Source organism: Centruroides sculpturatus, unplaced genomic scaffold (assembly GCF_000671375.1).
Source record: "Centruroides sculpturatus isolate CEXI.00-Female unplaced genomic scaffold, Cexi_2.0 scaffold270, whole genome shotgun sequence".
Classification (NCBI taxonomy): Eukaryota; Metazoa; Arthropoda; class Arachnida; order Scorpiones; family Buthidae; genus Centruroides; species Centruroides sculpturatus.
Window position 1 is genome coordinate 690,840 of NW_019384480.1, and position 19,795 is coordinate 710,634.

Genomic DNA, 19,795 nt, shown 5'->3' on the forward strand with positions numbered 1-19,795 from the left:
TTATGTAAAACATTCATGCAATGAATCAAAGTTACTTTTTTTTAAACCTATCAATTGGATGGCATGTTAACTGCAGCCTGGTCTAAGTTCAGTGGTGACTACTGTAGTTGTTCAGTATGAAAAATTCTTTATATTCAGGCAAGGTGACTCATGACTGGCATGATAAAAATGAATTGAGCCATTATTGACCACAATGAATATCATGGACCAATTGTAGCTGATGTAAAAGACAAATTGGAGTGGGGACTTTGTTGGAGGCCATCTTTTCATGAATGAACAATACTGTCCACTAATTATCTGCCCTGCTAAGTTCTTGTCAAAAAATGAGTACAAAGATGTGCTAATGACATTTTGAAAGGGAAAGATAAAAATGTTGAAAAAACTTTGTCCTGTTGGTGCTAGAGGACCTTTTTACAAGATCATTATGGGTTTAGCTAGGCTCAAATGGCAAGAGACTGGGACTGACATATCTGGACAGAATACTAGTTAAAATATTCCCATGGTTTTTCAGCCCATCTAGATTTAATCCCAGAGTGATGGCTGAATAGTTAAGGTGCAGCCTATCAGGCCATCAAAGTAAAATAAAAATGTCAGTTACTAAAAAGCACCATTTAGTAACCAACACTAAATCCAATAGGAAAGAAAGTACAGATAGGTATATACAAAAAAATTTTAAAAAACTATAAATGCTACAATATAATGTATAAATTTAGAATAAAAAAANCTTGAACTGGCTTTGATGTAAACATTAACATTTAAATTACTTTGCTTTCTTCATTCTAAAGTTCAACTGACTGTAATGTGCACTTGATTTGAGCAATCTAAACCTGACAAAAGATAGCCAAAAAATGTAATACATGCCCTATATCAAAAACACAGCCACAAAAGTTAATGTATTTAAACCACAATTAAATGAATATTTTGAAAAGTATTTTATTTTCATGTTTGCAGTGGTTCACAATGCCCTGATAATGGACTCATTTATGACTCCATTATCAGGGTCTGTGGACCAAAATGAAATCACATTCAAAATTACCATATGATCAATGTTTTAACAGTGAGATTTCATGTCATTGTGCACAAGCATGAAATTTACCAGACACTTAGTATCATACTGAAATATTTGCATAAATGTTCTTCAGCATAGTGAATAACTCTGCTTAAGAACAACTTTATAGAAGATTCATCTGCTGAACATCACTCACTTGGGTTGCTGTATTTCAAAAGATCATCAAACTGTTCCAAAACCAAAACTAAAGTAGCAGGTGAGATATGCACTATGTTTATAGCAATATCATATATAATATATGCAAATTGACAAACAGAATGAAGAGCAAACAACAAACAAAACTGCATTAAATCAATTATTTACCCAATTCTAATGTGCACCAAACTTTTGAGACCAGAAAAGTCCAAAGAAAGGTGTGCATTAGAATTAAGAAAACACAGTAATATTTATCTTGAATCAATACAATCCAACTGTTGTAAATGTAACTAACAATAGTAATTAATCATCATAAAATTATTTAAATTACTCTTCTAATTGATATTGATTAATAATATGTCTGTAAATACTTTATGAAAGTTTGTTTTATTTAAGAAAAGTAATATGATGATTAATTAAAAGAATTCTTATCTAATTTTATACATTTTTAAAAAAATGCTGTAATTTACTGATTTTTATATTACATTTATTTATTATGAATATCTAATGATAAATTATGAATAAAAAACAAAATATGAAACAGAAAAGTGTTTTCATGTCATTTTTGTCATTTGTAAAATGATCAACCATTCTTTTGAATAAACAAAATTGTAAGTTAGAAAATAAAATTATATACTGTAATTCAAAATACCATAATTTACTTTTATATACTTAAAACATTTGCTAAACAAAGTAACTTACCTACTCAAAATCTTTAGGAGGTTGCAGTATAATGGTTATTTTTCAGTATGATTAATATGATTCTGCTTCAAACAAATTTATTAATTGATCAGATCACATTTTCCAAATACAGTAGACCCCCCTATAACACAGTAGATAATTCCGTGTTATATGAATTCCATGTTGTACGAGTCACTTAGATTTTACAAATATGTGAGCCGTTAACAGCCCAGCACACTTATTTGTAAAATCTAAGTGACTTGTACAACATGGAATTATCTACCATGTTATAGGGGGGTCTACTGTAAAACCAATTTTACTAGTGTTATTTCTTTAAAACACTGTGTATATAGTTTATTTTTGTGTATTAAAGTTTCAAATAATTATTTTTCACAAAATATAAAAAACAAACTAATTAAAAACTGAAAAATGTTTCAAAAACTAAATATATTAAGATTTAAATAGATATTCACTTATTAACTACTGCTTCAGATTAAAATTTTTGCAATCTACATAGTGCTGCTTCTTTCAATGGTTATTCATTTTTTTGTGAATATAATTGAAAAAAAATTCAAATGAATTAAGTTTCATTGACAGTTGAAACATTAAACTATTTTCTTAGCTTCTTGTCTATTGAAACTATCTTGCAGCAAATTTTATAACTAATTTAAAATTACTTACTAAAATCAGTTTAAAATTGAAAAACTGTTTTTAAATCAAACATAAGAGTAAATATAATTAGTATTAACATTATTATTGAAAAAAGTATATTTTTTAGAACAAGATTGCAAATTTTACATTTAGATTCTATCAATTACATTTAAGCTAAATTTTGTGTGTGAATGTTTTTTTTTTGTTAAACTAATTTCTGTAAATCTTTGAAAAGTTTATCTCCATAAAAAATTATTTCATATGTTCTAAAATTATATACATTTTAAAGAATCAGAAGTTGATTTTATTGGTTGTTCCTTGTACAAGTTTTAATTAAATTAATTAAATAAAATATTAATTTTTGAAGTTATTTTATGTTTAACTTGTAACAAAAATAAATTTGCCTTTTATTCTGTTCAGCAATAAAAACGTGGAAGCTAAGGCAAATACCTGCTATTCTGAAATGTGTTAAAAATTTTTCAGGATTGTTTGGCCAGTTATGCTGAGTCTGGTCCATTCCTCACTATGCAGCCATTCCACTGTAAACTTGACTGATCCCATGATGGGAATGATAGAAAAAAACTCTTCTAAAGTTCATAGAGTAGACAGTAATTAAAAGCGGTCAATAATCAGACATTTGAAATATAATAGAGCATCAATTATCCAAATGCTGATCAACAAAAACATCGGTTAACCAAAAGCATTCCAGTCAGACTGTCGTGCTGAATCGAACGTTTTTGATACTAGATTAACTTCTAAAGTATAATTTTTTTTTGTTTTTATATATTTCAATATATTTATTTTGTTTGTACAAAATAAAGAAATAATTTTTAATGATACAATAGCCACAATTATTATTATAAAAATTTTCGTTAGGCTTAACATTGACGAAAATTCAACGTGAAGCGACAAGCAACAGAGAAAAATTTAAACATGGGATATATTAATATACTATTATTGGGATATACTAATATATTATATTAATAATGTATTTTTTTGTACATAATCGATTTTCCAAACAACCCCAGTCTCCAATTGATTCAGATAATCGATGCTCTACTGTATATAAATAGATTTCAAATTTATTGAATCTAATTAATTAGTCCAAAACTAAGCAAGTGCTGTTTAGGACTCAGTGAAGCCATTCATTTTTCAAGAGATGTATTAGCACATTTGAAGATATTTGCCTTTTTTTAAAAATACTACAGAATCTCTGTCTAATCTGTTTCTTTGTGCCTCTTCTTATTTAAATACACTTTCATAATTTTGTAGTATCTCATTGCATCATGTCTCATTACTTTAATCTAAGGTTACAGAAACAAAACTACTACTATTTTAGAGTGAATATTTTAATGATGTTGAATATGTTTGAAGTAAAATATTTTTTTCAAATTTATTGCAAGTCTTCATTCATTTAATGCAAGTGATCTTCAAAAAAATGCAAATATTTGTTTAATACAATGAAAAACTTGATTTTTATTATATAAAACAAATATTTTACACCATAAAATAGTTCTACAGATTTATAAAAAATCTCTTAAAAGTTTTTTATTTCTTAAATCTGTTATTTAATAATAATGAAAATATGATTTACTCTCAATCTTGAATTTAGCAAGTTTTATCTGCAATCATTTCAAATATTTAAATAGAATTACAATTCTATTTAAATATTTATACAGTGCTAAGCATCATTTAAATTGACTAATATTTAATTTCTTCAGTTCTGAATATTAATCAGAATCATATTGCTATATTTTTAAAGTTAAAGTTTTGTGAAAATATATTTGTTAAAACAATAGATATTATATTAATAAATCTACTTATTTCATAACACATTGTAAAGTCAAATGTTTCAAATAAACATAAATAATTTTTATGTTGTATTTTTATTTTCTAATTTAAAAATAAGGATACCAAACATTTTCTCTCAGAAAAGTAAAATGAAGAAAACTTTTTCTTCTTTAAGTAGCATATGAATTTAAAAACATATGAAATGATTTATGCAAAAAGCCAAATAAGATGGTTTATTTTCTTTCTTTACAGATTTCAATGACTATTGTCAAAGTTTATTTAATTATTTTAATCATCCATTGAAAAAATTTAAAACTTTGTTTTGAAGATAATATAATATAAAAAAATAAAAACATTATTTATTTTCTTTACAGTTATTAAAAAATTCTTTAGCAAAACATCTGTTAATCATGGACATATTTTGTTTGTTTCAACTTCAGTGATATCAGAGAGAGTAGCTATATCAATATTCCAATTAAACAATAACCATAAGCATAATCACATTAATATAGAAAGTCTGAATAGATCAGAAAATTCTGAACACTTCTCAATTTATTTTCCTGTTCACTTTATGTTCACTTCTTTGAATATTTCTTTCTATAGTTTGCTTTTGGTTCTATTTTTCTCTACAGAAAATTCTTAGTATGGTTTTAATTTAACTGTTCATAAACTAAAACCTCATATTTGCTCATATATTATAAAAAAAACTTTAGTATAAAACTGACAGATAACTAATAACTGCAAAATAATTGGTTACATTATTAAAGGAAATCCTCATTAGCTCAAAATTCAGGGGACAAAATATTTGCAACTTTGAATTATCCAAGATTTTCATATTTCTATATAATATGCCAAATGCCATGTTTATTAAGGAAATGGAATATGGCTACTTATACAGAATGCTATTTTTGTTAATTAATAATAATAATAATATAAATAAACTGCAGATAAACAGCACATCTGATGCAGTCATGTTGCCAGATAGGTTTATAAAAGTAAAGCAGAATTCCTCAAAATGTAGCCCAAATTATTTTTAAAGTGGCCCAAAATGTAGTAAGTCACCAAAAATTAGTAGTAGCCTAGAGCAGTGGTCATAAACCTTTCTTACCTCATGAACCTAAATCGAAATTTTGAGTCATAGACCACTATCATAAACTTTTTTACACAATACAAAAACATCTATAAAATAACAATCATTAAAGTTGCATTTCATCTGAATCTTCACAAAGCTGGTTATAAACAATTAAATAACTCCACAAAAACTTCAAAAGCACCAATACTAATATATTTAAAACAAAATATGTTGAGACAAACGTTTTTGATCCAATTAGGATCTGCTTCAGGTCATTAATGTTCAAAAGAATTAGACTGCAGGACATTTGAATTTAAATTTTAAAATTGTTGGAACAATAAAGCCTTATAACACATATACAGAAAAAAATCACATCTAGATGTTAACATTAACGTAAAAACTAAAATAAAAATTAACACAAAAATTAACAAATAATTTTTAAATCATATGTGAATTAATTGATTTCCTATTTTTTTTAATTTTGCTGAGATCATTGTAAAAGGATTGCCAAGCATGCAAGATATTCGCCTCCTCCTTAAAATTGATGCATTCCCCCCTTTAGTTTGGCTTTAAAAATTTCCAGAGCCTCTAAAGTTTTGATTTGATCCGTGCAAAGAGAGTGTCTAATGAGACTGTCTTGCTGTAGTTTAGCTTCTATGTCTGTTTCAGAAGCATATATTGCTAAGGCAGTGGCCTGTTTTTTGTGTTGTATATCATATCTATGTTTCACCAGCCGTTGTGATTTTTGTTGTATATGTGTTATAAGGCTTTACCATTCCAGCGATTTTAAAATATTTAAATTTGAACATCCTGCATCCTAATTCTTTCAAACATTAATGACCTGAAGCAGATCCTAACCGAATCGAAAATGTTTCTCAACATATTTTGTTTTAAATATATTATTGTGCTGATGCTTTTGAAGGTTTTGTGGAGTTATTTAGTTGCATTTTATTTTATTAATATGAAATTCACTTATTTAATTATAACAAATTAGTGTGAAGTTGCTGCTTGTTTGAAATAAGTCTATGGATTCCATGAAGGATGATAACTGCACTCAAATTATTTATTGACTTATTGACAATATTGTTTATTGATAACAGTCATTTCATGTTTGGTTTTAAATCTGAATAAAAAACTCCAAACAGATAAGAAAAAAGAAATCAAGCATTTTGCATTTCTTTCATAATACTTTGCATAATCTTGAGTTGATCAATGTCCAAATTTCTCCACAAACCACATTACAAATATCTGAATCTGCTACTTGCAATCCAAAAATCCAGCTGTATTTTATGAATAGAAAAAAGGGTAGTTCATATATAAGGTGAACCCAAAAATGTGTTACTGTAAAAGCAAAGCCATATTGACCAGATCAGAGTTGTTCTTGGCCTATAGCATAGAGTTATTTCAGTCTAAATAAATTAGTGAATGTACACATTGACAGTTCGGTCAGAATAGTCACTTCAAATTATGAAGTAGCCATATTTTGAATTAATTGAATTCCTTACCATGTAAATCTCTATATCCCTGGCCAAGACAAAAGTACAGTTATGAAGTAACAGGTTTTCAAACTATCCAAGTTTGAATTAACAAGGATTTCCTGTATTTAATTATCTGAAGTATTTCTAGTTTAAAAAACTTTCAAAATTAATATACATATATCTTACCTATATTTTTCAAGTTTTTTCATCATTTTAATTATCTTCTTATCTTTCTTGTGTTTAAAACTACATATAAATATCAAATTTTTAATTTTTAAATGATAAAATTTATAAATGATAGTTTAATTATTAAAATTCATAATTTCATAAACTTAATAATCTAACTAAATCCAATTTGATTTCTTGAACTTTGATCTTTTAAATTACAAAATGGTGTCAAGTTTCACTTATCTTCAAAATCACTATTTCCACTTAAAATATGAAGATTGTTTAACTTCTGCTTAAAAATTTACTTCAAATACTAATATACCTTTTAATTTTACTATTTAACATAGTTCTCTTGAATAATAATAAACAATAAAATGAAGAACTATGTTAGTTACCACTAAAATATGCTTGCTAAAATAATATACTACTGTAGATAAACAGTAAAATCTGAGTTCTATTTTTCAGTCAAAACATGATAGTATACCATACTAGAAGATGCCGTACTAGAAGAAGTATCAATAGCCAACACTGTAATATACAGTAGTCACCAGTGAACTTAAACCAGGCTGCAGTTAACATGCCATTCAATAGATAGGTTTAAAAAAAGTAACTTTGATTCATTACATGAATGTTTTACATAATTTAAAACAAATATACAGTAATTAATCTTTATTTTTGCTAAATATCAACTTGATATCTTGCAAGTTTAACAAAATTGAGCCAGTCAAACTTGAGTCACAGAAATCAAAAAACATAGATTGCTGCATCACTTCAGTCAATGAACATAGACCAGCCGATAATTTGCATTTAAATACTGTTACAATTGCTGTATTTCTGAAACAACTAATTATTTTAGCCTAACTTTAGCATGCAGTGATCCTGTGAATGATATAAGATGTTTTTTAGTTTTATTTACATTTACTTTGCATTTTGTCTACATTTGACAGAGGAAAAGCTGTTTCAGAAGATTTAAGGAACGCTATTATTGCTAAACACAGTTGTGGCATATTTGAAAGAGCTATTAGAAAAGAGCCAATGCTAAGCAAGAGAACAGTGCACCAGTTTATTGTTCATTATACTAACCATAGCCATGTTATCCCCAACAAAGCTGCTGGACATCAATGAAAAACTTGAAAAGTTAATGATAGGAGTTTGAAAAAAACTCATAAAAAACAACCACTGTGCCACAGCATTGGATGTAACTATAATATGAAATGATACAACTGAAAATAATGTATCTGTTTCAACAACATGCAAGAGACTGCAAGAAATGCATTTCCAGTTCTACGCAGCACATGAAAAATCTTTGCTAACAGCACATCAAAAGAAGAATGTTCTTTGGTCCACTGTACAAATGTACAGTGGGCTAAAGAACATCTTTCCTAGTCTCAACAAAAGAGGCATGAAATTCTGGGGTCTAATGAATCAAAATTTGAATTATCAGAAACAGATAAAAGCAAACATGTCATTTGATGTGACAATGAAGCTAATGATCCAGTATCATTAAAATGCTCAGTGAAGTTTCCTGCCAGCGTCATGATTTGGGGTATATGAGCACCAGTGGTATGGGTCAGTTGACATTTGTTGATGGAGCACTTGCTTCAGAACAATACATTAACATTCTACAACAGTTTTAATTCTGTCCATAGCAAAGCTATATCCAAATAGAACCTGCATTTTCCAGCAGAATGGGCCACAGGTCATACAAGTAGAAAAACAAAACACTGGCTTGCAGAAAAGAACATAGAAGTTCTTCCTTGGCATCCAACAGCCCAGATCTTTCACCAATTGAGAATGTACAAAACATTATGAAGAGACATATGTGAAAAACGTGCCCTCAAACAGTTGAAGGACTAAAAGCTTCCATCTTAACTATCTGGAATTCCATAACTGCAGATGAATGTGAACATCTAGTCAACAGCATGCCTAAATGTATGGAAGGTATTATGGTGCAAAAGCTGATGCAACAAAATATTAAACATGCAGTGGTCTATGTTCATTGACAGGATGACGCAGCAATCTATGTTTTTTTTTTATGCCTGTGACTCAAGTTTAACTGGCTCAATTTTGTTAAACTTGCAAGATATCAAGTTGATATTTAGCAAAAATAAAGATTAATTACTGAATATTTGTTTTAAATTATGTAAAACATTCATGCAATGAATCAAAGTTACTTTTTTTTAAACCTATCAATTGGATGGCATGTTAACTGCAGCCTGGTCTAAGTTCAGTGGTGACTACTGTAGTTGTTCAGTATGAAAAATTCTTTATATTCAGGCAAGGTGACTCATGACTGGCATGATAAAAATGAATTGAGCCATTATTGACCACAATGAATATCATGGACCAATTGTAGCTGATGTAAAAGACAAATTGGAGTGGGGACTTTGTTGGAGGCCATCTTTTCATGAATGAACAATACTGTCCACTAATTATCTGCCCTGCTAAGTTCTTGTCAAAAAATGAGTACAAAGATGTGCTAATGACATTTTGAAAGGGAAAGATAAAAATGTTGAAAAAACTTTTGTCCTGTTGGTGCTAGAGGACCTTTTTACAAGATCATTATGGGTTTAGCTAGGCTCAAATGGCAAGAGACTGGGACTGACATATCTGGACAGAATACTAGTTAAAATATTCCCATGGTTTTTCAGCCCATCTAGATTTAATCCCAGAGTGATGGCTGAATAGTTAAGGTGCAGCCTATCAGGCCATCAAAGTAAAATAAAAATGTCAGTTATTAAAAAGCACCATTTAGTAACCAACACTAAATCCAATAGGAAAGAAAGTACAGATAGGTATATACAAAAAAATTTTTAAAAACTATAAATGCTACAATATAATGTATAAATTTAGAATAAAAAAATATATTTAGTAATATTAAACAATAGTGGATAACAGAAGGAGGTAATATTAAATAAAGTTTGATTCTTGTTAAAATAAAACTGTAGTCTATAGTTTTTTAATTAAGTCTCCTCAAAAATCTGTAAAGAATGAGATGGATATTTTCTCATGGTTGCTTTTATGAGAAGTTTTAAAGTTTTTAACTTTTACTCTTTTTTAAACATAACCTCTTTAACTTATAAAAAAAAATATATTGATTCCATTGTTGAAATTTTATAAAACTATTTAGTTATTGTTATATTTTTCCTAAAATAGAGCTTTACTTTTAGTCACCATATATGTGTAACAGTAGTGATTTTTTTAAAGGGCACTGATTATAAATAATCTATTTACATTTAATTTTCTTTCAAACATATCAGTACCAACAGACATATGTCATTTACTAGCATGTATTTTTTTTATTCATTTATGTGTAATTGAATTATATGTAATTCTTGTTTATATTAATAAACTATCAGTTCTCTTGATACTCTTTCTGATCTGTATATACTGATCATTAAAACTGTATAGTGGGATAAGTAATTATTAAAATTCAGTAAGCATATAACTTGTTAATGCTGAAAGTATGATTAAGAGTAATATCTAGTCTCATTTCACAAGTCTATGGACATTTTCATATGTTTCAAATGGGAAAACTCAAGCATTTGAACTGATTATGGCTTTTTGACAGAGACTTAAGAATAAGTTTAGCTCTACACAAAGATATGCTGTAATTATGAAGTTAGTTTTTATCTTAAATTATAAACTGTCATTCATTACCAAAATGAAAAGTTACCTCACTTCAAAATATCAAGAAATTACAAAATATGAAGAAAATCTGATCTTACAAAAAACAATTGGTAGACCACTTAAAAACTAATTATGAAATTATGCACCATTTTAGTAAAAACAATAAACATGAAGGTATGTTTTGTAAACACTTCCCAAGTTTTCAAAAATGTTCAAAAAATGCTTATAAATTCAAGAAGGCAAATATGGAGATCTAGAACATGTCTTAAATGTAACAAGCAAAATATCCCTACAAATAAAAATATGCTGAAGAAGAAAACCTTACAATTCTTGAGAAAAATGATTATTTTGAAAAATTTTAAAACATCTACAAGTTGGTTGCAAGGTTTTAAAGAATACCATGATATCATGGAGTAAATGATTGACCAAATCACACTCAGTTGCCTATTTATCACTCTTTAAAATAAATGCGTATGTTTTTCATAAAAATTTTAACAAAATGATTGTGATATTTCAAATAAAAAGTTATAATTTTTCAGCTGATACCAAAAATGTTAAATAAACATAATAAAATGAGATAAAATAATGTAATTTTACAATATAATGTAGCCATAAATCTATATTTTCTATATTTTTTAGTTAATATGTTAAAAAAGCACACACACACACACACAGTGTTCTCTTGATGTGAATTTCTGACTTAAATGTAATTTTGCATTACACACATTTTTGTTCTATTCTCAAAGAGTGCATTTAACTTATAACTTTACTGTATTAACAAAAATACTTCAGATGTGTTTCTACATTTGCAATTAATTAAATCTGTATTAAGCAGATTTAATTATAATAATAAGAATTTTAAAGTCATTTTAATACTTTTGTTAGTTGATATGACTATTTATGTCAAGACAGATGGTTGTTAATGAATTACAGTTTTCACTTTTTAATTATAAGCTTAACAAAATTTTTACTAACAATACTATATATTAAGCATATACAGATTTGAACTTTAATGTATAATAAAAAAAAATATAATCGTTTTGTTTTTAAAATTTATAGAATTTAATTTAATTAAATAAATTTATTTATTGAATTTGTTTTTCTCATTAGAAAGTACAGTACATATCTATTTTCAATTTTGTCAGAAAAATTCATCATCTATTAAGTGCAAATATGAAGAAAAATTTATTAAAAGACATCATACTGAAATTACATACTAAAAACATTTTTTTTTTTTCAATTTGATACTTGCTATGCAAAACTAAAATTTTCCTGAGAAATTTGTCGATAAGCTAAGAATATATTTATATCTGACATTTAATTATGACATTTATATCAAGGCAGAAATACAGTAAGACCCCGTTTAATGCTGATTCGATATAACACAGTCTGCTTGAAGCCTAAAAAAAGCTCAATATTTACACCAATTTAAATTATTGCAACATTCCATTGATTCATATTAATACAATTATTTGTGAACACAAACCAATCAGCAAAAGGTAGCAAAAAGGTGTACTTTCGTTATATCTATATTTGGTGCAATTTCGGAAAAAAATATAACATCATGGATGCCATAGGAAATATTGACTTTGCTTGGCAAGAATTAACTGATAAATGCCCGAACAAACTGTGGAAGAAGTTATGGCTGAAGGTATCCAAGAATTCTCAACAAGAAGAGCCTATTGATATATCGTTAGGTTGACCAAACTCAACCTTATCGATATAGCAGGACTAGGAGATATAGATGAGCAGGATATTGAGGAGTTACAGCAGGTTTCTGGTGAGAGCCTTACCAATGATGACCTTCAAGAACTGGCAGAACATGGAATTCATGTGGAACTGGAAAATAGAGATTCTGAAAATAAAGAACCCAAAAAATTTCTCTACAGATTTACTGGTAAGATAACTGAAATCATTGATCAAATTGTAGCGAATGATCCAGATTTTGAAAGGAGTGCAAAATCTGACGTTTTGGATGCGATCTTCTGCTACTGAAATTTGCTTAATTAAGGAAAGAAAAAAGTGACAAATGAAACTTCATGACTTTATTGCAAAAAAAAAAAAAAAACAAGAATTTCAGAAAAGTCAGAACCTTCGTCACAAAAAATGAACTATTAATATAGAAAAAATAAACTAATTAATATATTATTATACATTTCTGTGTGCATATGTTTGTGTGTTATTTAACATATTTTTATATTAATTTGTATAATAATATAACTTAAAATTAAAGTAAAATTTGTTCATTTTTGGTCGCATGTTCTCCTTTCCCTACTTATGTTAAAATGACCTCGTTTAATGCTGTTAAACATTAGTGCTTTGTTGTCTAGGAACACATCCCCTATGTTAAATGGGGTCTTACTATACAGTACATGTTAACGTAAGTAGATTATAATTAGATAATCTCACCTTTCAGTGATATTATCATGTATTAAGTAGAACTAGTTAGTTATAAATAAAATTGGTTTAATTATGAATAATTACATGTAATATGTTAGTTTTGAAAAATTTTTGAGTGTTTGTGAAATATTAATTATCAGCAGAACACCTTGATCAAATACTTCAATATTCATTCATAACAATGCAACTGGTAAAAACAAATTTCATAGCTGTATTAAGTAGTTTTAATACTAAAAAAATAAATGAAAAATAAAATATTTATTTCATATCTTATCATTTTATGAAAACTTAATAAACAATGTGTCTTTTGATATCTCTTATTTTTATTTGATATTTATAAACAGCCATAATCTTGTCTTCATTTTCATTTTAGAATTTAATTTTCAGAGGACTATAATGTTAATTTAATTGTTACTAAATCTATAGAAATGCTTAGACATATTTAATATCAACATGTCTGGATATTTCATTATATATGATAAGATATAACATAATTATTTAATGTTTTAGTGAAACTAATATATAAGATGCATTATAACATGATTTACAATTTAATGATTCTAAAAATATAATAATTTAAAGTAATTATTATATCGTACCTCAAGGAACCCCTTACTACAGCTGGCAATGTTTTTATGGAAGTCAAAAGATGTGGTGATAAGAGATGTGTTGCTGGTAATTGTTCATCACTCAAATTTGTGAACTGATTATACATGTTATGACGAATTTTTAAAAAAATATGACGTGGATTATGTATATTAGGAAGATTCTCACACTTTTCACATAAATCATAATCTGCACATGTTCTGTAAAATTAAATAATTTACATATGTTGGATGCAATTACTGTAATTTATTAACATTTTCAATTATTAAAAATACTAACCCACATTTATATCTGATACCTCTGACTGGTTGTTCACAATTATCACAAATAATTCCTATGTGAAGTAAATTTTCTCTTCCAGTTTCTAAAAATAAATTTATGAAGAATACATTATTTCAGGATATTAAAGTTTGAGGATTTTTTTATATAATTCATAACATTAAAATAATTTAAAAATTTACAATCAATTTTATAATCAACAAAAAAATAAAATTTAATTGATAATTAAAAAAAAATTTTCTAAGTAAAATATTTCAACATAATATATCTCAATGTCACTAGGAAAGTTATCGAAACTACTTAAACAAAATTATTGTAGAAGAATTGAAGAATAAACAATGTTTATTTCAGAAACTGGGATAATCAAATGTAAAAACTATATCCTGACAATGAAGATGATTGCATTGTAAATTATTCAAATTTAATTTTTTGGTTTATATGTTATGCAATATTATGATCTGTACTTTTCAACATAAAATTCAAATATTGAGAAAAAGTCAATCTATACTTCTATACTAATATTATAAAGAGGTAATGTTTGTATGTAAGTTTGTTTGCAGCAGGTAATCTCCGAAACTACTCATCCGATTTCAAAAATTCTTTCACCAATATTTAGAATGGAACCTCAGGGTGGACATAGGCTGTATATTATTCCGATAAACATTCATATAAATTAAAATATATAATCTAGGTTAAGGCTTTTATTTCCAACAGATGGCGCTACGAGTACAACGCCCTAAGTTTACTTTTCTGTCAGGCATTACACTTTTCTGTGTAAATGAACTAAAGCAGATCATTTCTACCTATCTATATAAATAAAAATGTAATGTTTGTTTGTTCCTATTGATTCCTTTGAAATTTTGACATAACGCTGCATTCGAATGCGCACGTGTTTACGTGTCAAAATTTCCCGCACTGGGGGGAGATGGACAGGATTAAGGCTTACAGTAAAGAACTCTGCTTCTATTTATACTATTTCAGATGCGGTTTTTTGCTTTTTTGATTGTGTTTTAACAGGGTACGTCAACAGAATGTACACTAAGAAGAAATTTTTTGAAAAATTCCCCCCCCACGGGGGAAGTGTTATACATTTATAATAGATACATTTTGAGCCACAACAACGCGTAGCGGGGTCTGCTAGTTAGTTAATAAATGCTGTAAATGGCAATGTTAAAAATTTGCATTAAAAAAAAAAACCTTAAAATTTCAACAGAAAATTTCTTTATTATTTATTTGAAGTAAAAAGTTTTAAAAATTAAAACACATTAGAAACATTAAAACTCTGATAGCATCAACACTCTTTCTATGAGTTTACTCAAAGATCTCCAGAAAAAGTCTATACAGTCAATGTGTATTAATACAAATTGCTAGGAGAACAGTATTTAGTTCAATTTACTGATTTTCAAGGTTAAGGTCATATAATTTACGAGTTAAGTATTAATAGGTAATCAAAATCTCTAAATAATAATATTTTGAATTAATTTACTAAATAAAGTTAAATAAAATAAAATTTATTTACAAAAATAAATTAATGATCTGATTGATTTTCAAATCAAACAAAACGAAGAGTAGATAGTATTTGCTGTTTAAGTGTAGAGCAGTATAACAGAATGATTAAATAAAGCAAAGCTAAACCTGGTGATTTTTTTCTGTTAAAATTGTTTGAAAAAGTAGAAAATATTTTTTGGTGCCAAAAGAGTAAAAAAAGGAGACAAATTTGGTGCAAAGTAGCCAACCTGGCATCATTCCCTGATATGCAAACTAGTATGTGTTTTCATGGGACTGCATCCATTTAAAGGGGTGAACATCCTTAAACTTTAACCTCTATTTCCTGAGTACAGTAAAATGGTCTGCTGAAATCAGATGTTTGAATTTCTCTACAGTTGGAGGTTGAATTATCTTTGCTTACTAAGAGAACAAAATATTTTGCTCAAAATACATTTATTACAATACCATTTTTGCTTTTTACACTTTTTGACATAAATAATAAAATCATTATTATAAATAGGATTATTTCTTGGAGATTGTAAAACTTTCACAACCCCCCAGTACAGTTCAGTTTAACAAATTCCAGTAAAATTTTTATTTGCTTTATCACATGAAAATGAATGTTGTGATAATGGCATTTTGCCTGGGTATGGCAAAATTTGCTTTAATGTAAAAATTTGGTTTATTGATGTTTGTTTTGAGGCAAGTTGACTGTAGTTAAAACATCTTAAACATAGCACAAGACAACTCTTTTCTTTAACTGCTTGTTCATTTTAAACTATTTGAAGCAGTTTAAGCATTGACTTTATATTCATTATGTTCTCTTTAAACACAAACCTTGGTTAAACATTCTCTGGTGTTTAGAAGACCTTTACAATTTCCATTTCTTCAAAAAGGCCAAAGAATTCCAACAAGTAAAATGTTTGTCAAAATATTTTAATGTATTCCTAATGTTCAACATGTTTTTTTTTTTTTTTGCTTGTCTTACAATTTTTGAAATTTTGTTACCTTTTATCTAAGGGCAATCAAATTTCCTCAATAAGATAAGTAACTTGTAGAAAAAATGTTTAATTTGTAAGTCAATATGTTATCCATTGATTTTTTAACAAATTTATTAATGTGAGAAAAACAAACTAATAAGTTCAAATACAATATACAGTAAAATCTATCCAGAAAACTAAATTTTCTTAGAACAGAATTTTTATTTCATAGGACTCATTGTTTATATCTTCCTTAATCCCTTTGAGACAACCAGTTTCATCATCCCATAAGGAACGATAAAATTGAAACTCTGCAAATGTACCAGTACAATGTGTAACGTTGGACATGTTCCACTGTTGTATTAGGTATAAAAATTCATCTCAATCTTTTTTTTCCAACTTCAATTCCCTATTTTTTCCTATTTGGATCTTATTGCAGAGAATATACATAATATGCTGTTAATATCTTCAATATCTTATCTTTGGCTTTATTGTTATGTTCTATTTATTCTTATTAAACTAAATAATATAGCAAAGCCAATGAATTTAATCTTTCCATTAATAGGGATAGATAAAATAGTAATCAATGACAAATTTGGGTGAGATTTGACAGGTTTTGAAATTTGTTTGACCTGAAAGTGAATAATCTGACCAAATAATAAAAATAAATATGAAGGCATCATCTTATCAAAAAGTTAAAAAAAGAAAGTAAATGTCTTTTCAGATTACTTTAAATCAAATACTTAAGATTGTATCCATTACACTTTCATGTTTAATACATACTGAATTGCATATGATATTAATAAATATTCTTGTAATATAGTGTTAGTCAATTATTAGCATTTTTACATAGTTTTTGCTATATTGCCTACATAGTGGTTCCATAAGTAAAATTCTACAAATACTATATATACTATGTAATAAATGTGTATTACTATTTGACATAACTTAGTAATACCATAAACAGTATTATGTATCCATTATATTTTTGTCATCCCCTTTGACAAGAACACCCATTGAGATGACAAACTTTCTAAGTTTTGAGGGTGGTCATCTCAGTCATACTGTATTATTGAAAGTAAATTAACAGATTAAAATCACAATGATAAAGTGAATAGAATATTGGCATAACAATATCAATTTGTTTGATTCTGTCTTGATAATTTTGTTTCATTTTACTAGCATCATGTAGTTTTCAACATGTAAACATTATAAAATATCACAATGTTTCACAATGTTCAATAATTTATAAAGTAATCAGATTCATTGTTAGGATAACTGGACTTTGCTAAAAAGCCAACTTTGTGGGAAAATGTGTTTTTTTATACTTAATCATCTTGGTTCTTGTAATAAATAAATTCTACTGTTTGTCCTATTTCATTATATGTATCTTTTCCTATACATTAATTTTCAGTGTTTACATCATAAGCATATAATTTCACATTCATGCTTAAACACTGTATGAGTGTAATATAAATTATTAATAATTCATATTTGAAATCCCTTAATGCTAGGAAATAATTTGAGAGGTATACATTTAAATATTCATAACCGATAACGATTTTACATAGAATCACTATGTAAATAAAGTTAGGAATAATTTATTCTTACTATCATGCTTTTGAGTAACAGAAGAACATTCTTCATGTTTTAATAATGGAGTAGAATTTAAATTCATATCTTTAAACATTGCAAGGATAGTATCCATAACTTTATCAGAAACATCTTTAATCATATCATCTTTAACCTAAAAAATAAAATTAAAAATTATAGAAACATTATTAACAATATCACCTCATTTATGTATAATTTACTTAAATAATTTGTAATGTAATTTCTAACATGTTTAAAGTACTAGACATGTCTTACAAATTAATTGTTTTAATAAAAAATATTTTTATTGTATATAACTACAAAAAATATAGTTTTCACTTATAGTGTTAAAGTGAAAATTATAATTTTTGTAGTTATTTACAATAAAACTAGATTTTTTTAATTAATAAATATTAAAATATAATAAGATTTATAATATAAATATATAGATTAAATATAATAAGATTTATATAAGTATTTTCAATCCAATTTTTTTTAAATAAAATATTTATGAAAAACAAATTTTTAATTTAATTTATGATTTCTCTAAAGAAATATCTATGTTTATGTGTTTTTCTNAATTATCTTTATTTTCAAGTTATTCTCTAAAGTTAGTGTTTTTCTATCTTTTAAATATTGAAATTTAATAATTACATCTAATTATTTGTTTTAATAAAGGTTTTAGAGTAATCATGTTTCAAATATTGAACAATTTTACTTATAAGAAAAAAGTAACTGTAATGTAACTATGTGACAAAAGTTTAGCAATGTTTACTGAACAAACAAAACTGTAGCTTTCTGTTCTTGTGTAAATTAAGTATTTCACTTTCAGGGATGTAGCCAGAAAGTTTTGTGCGTGGACCACCCATGGAAAAAGTTTACAATGGTGCAGAATAAGGAGCTTTCAGATCAGTGTAAATTTAGTCAAATTTTGCAACTTTTCATTATATAAATGTATGTCCTAATCAAGTAATATATGGAACAGAATTGACATAAAATTATGAAGGCATAAGAGCACCTTTTATAACAAGGTGCTCATGTTCACTTTAGCAACTATTTCAGTCTAATGCATCTATTCTTCTTATATATCCAGTGATCAATTGCCAAAAATTAAATGTCTGTAAAAGTTGTGTTTCTACAACAATTCTCATAATAGCATCTACAGAAGCCTGGCTTAAGCAATTATGAACAACAGTTTATAAAATATTCATTTGTGAACAGGTTCTTTCACAAGTAGCAGTGTGAAGTGAAATAACTCTAGCATTGAGCTATTTTGCACATGTTTGAAAATAAGGTTTGTAAGTCAGAAAATAATGATATTTGAATCAGTTACATATTGAAATTTAAAAAAACAGAATAGAAGCAGAAGAATAAATCATAAGTACATACAGATTAGATTAATTTTATAAATTTAATTATATTAAGTAATTAAATACATAAATAGAAAAAAATCCACTTTATCATAAAGTTCTTAAAATTTTGAATATTTATTAATAAATTATTTTTGTCTAGGTCATGAACACACTACACAGTCTTTTTGCCTGCATTTTTTTCCAGTGTGATTCTGATGCCATAAAGCATACATCAAAAAATGTTGCAAGCCTGAATCATTGACCAGGTTTTATCACAAATGTGCAACTCAAACTTATATAAGAGCAATTTTAGACAGACCCTTAGTTACTGAGTACTTCCAGGCAAATGTATGTATATACTGTACATTCCATATTACTGGTATGAATGCACTGATTGGTTTAAGATTTGGCATACTGATGAT

The 19,795-nt window shown here is 26.9% G+C and overlaps 1 protein-coding gene across 4 annotated transcripts in view; it reads right to left on the bottom strand.

The window, feature by feature from the left end:
• Nucleotides 1–19,795, bottom strand: part of LOC111621428 (next to BRCA1 gene 1 protein-like) — an 85,226-nt gene that overhangs the window by 44,913 nt on the left and 20,518 nt on the right. For 2 of the 4 annotated variants that reach the window (XM_023363571.1, XM_023363569.1), the window contains exons 6-9: nt 18,040–18,175; nt 13,961–14,045; nt 13,675–13,881; nt 7,064–7,123 (exon numbers count right to left, since the gene is read on the bottom strand). In XM_023363571.1, coding sequence (XP_023219339.1) covers nt 7,064–7,123; nt 13,675–13,881; nt 13,961–14,045; nt 18,040–18,175 — 488 coding nt within the window. The remainder of the gene's footprint in view (nt 1–7,063; nt 7,124–13,674; nt 13,882–13,960; nt 14,046–18,039; nt 18,176–19,795) is intronic. The other 2 variants (XM_023363570.1, XM_023363572.1) reach the window with 1 other exon arrangement.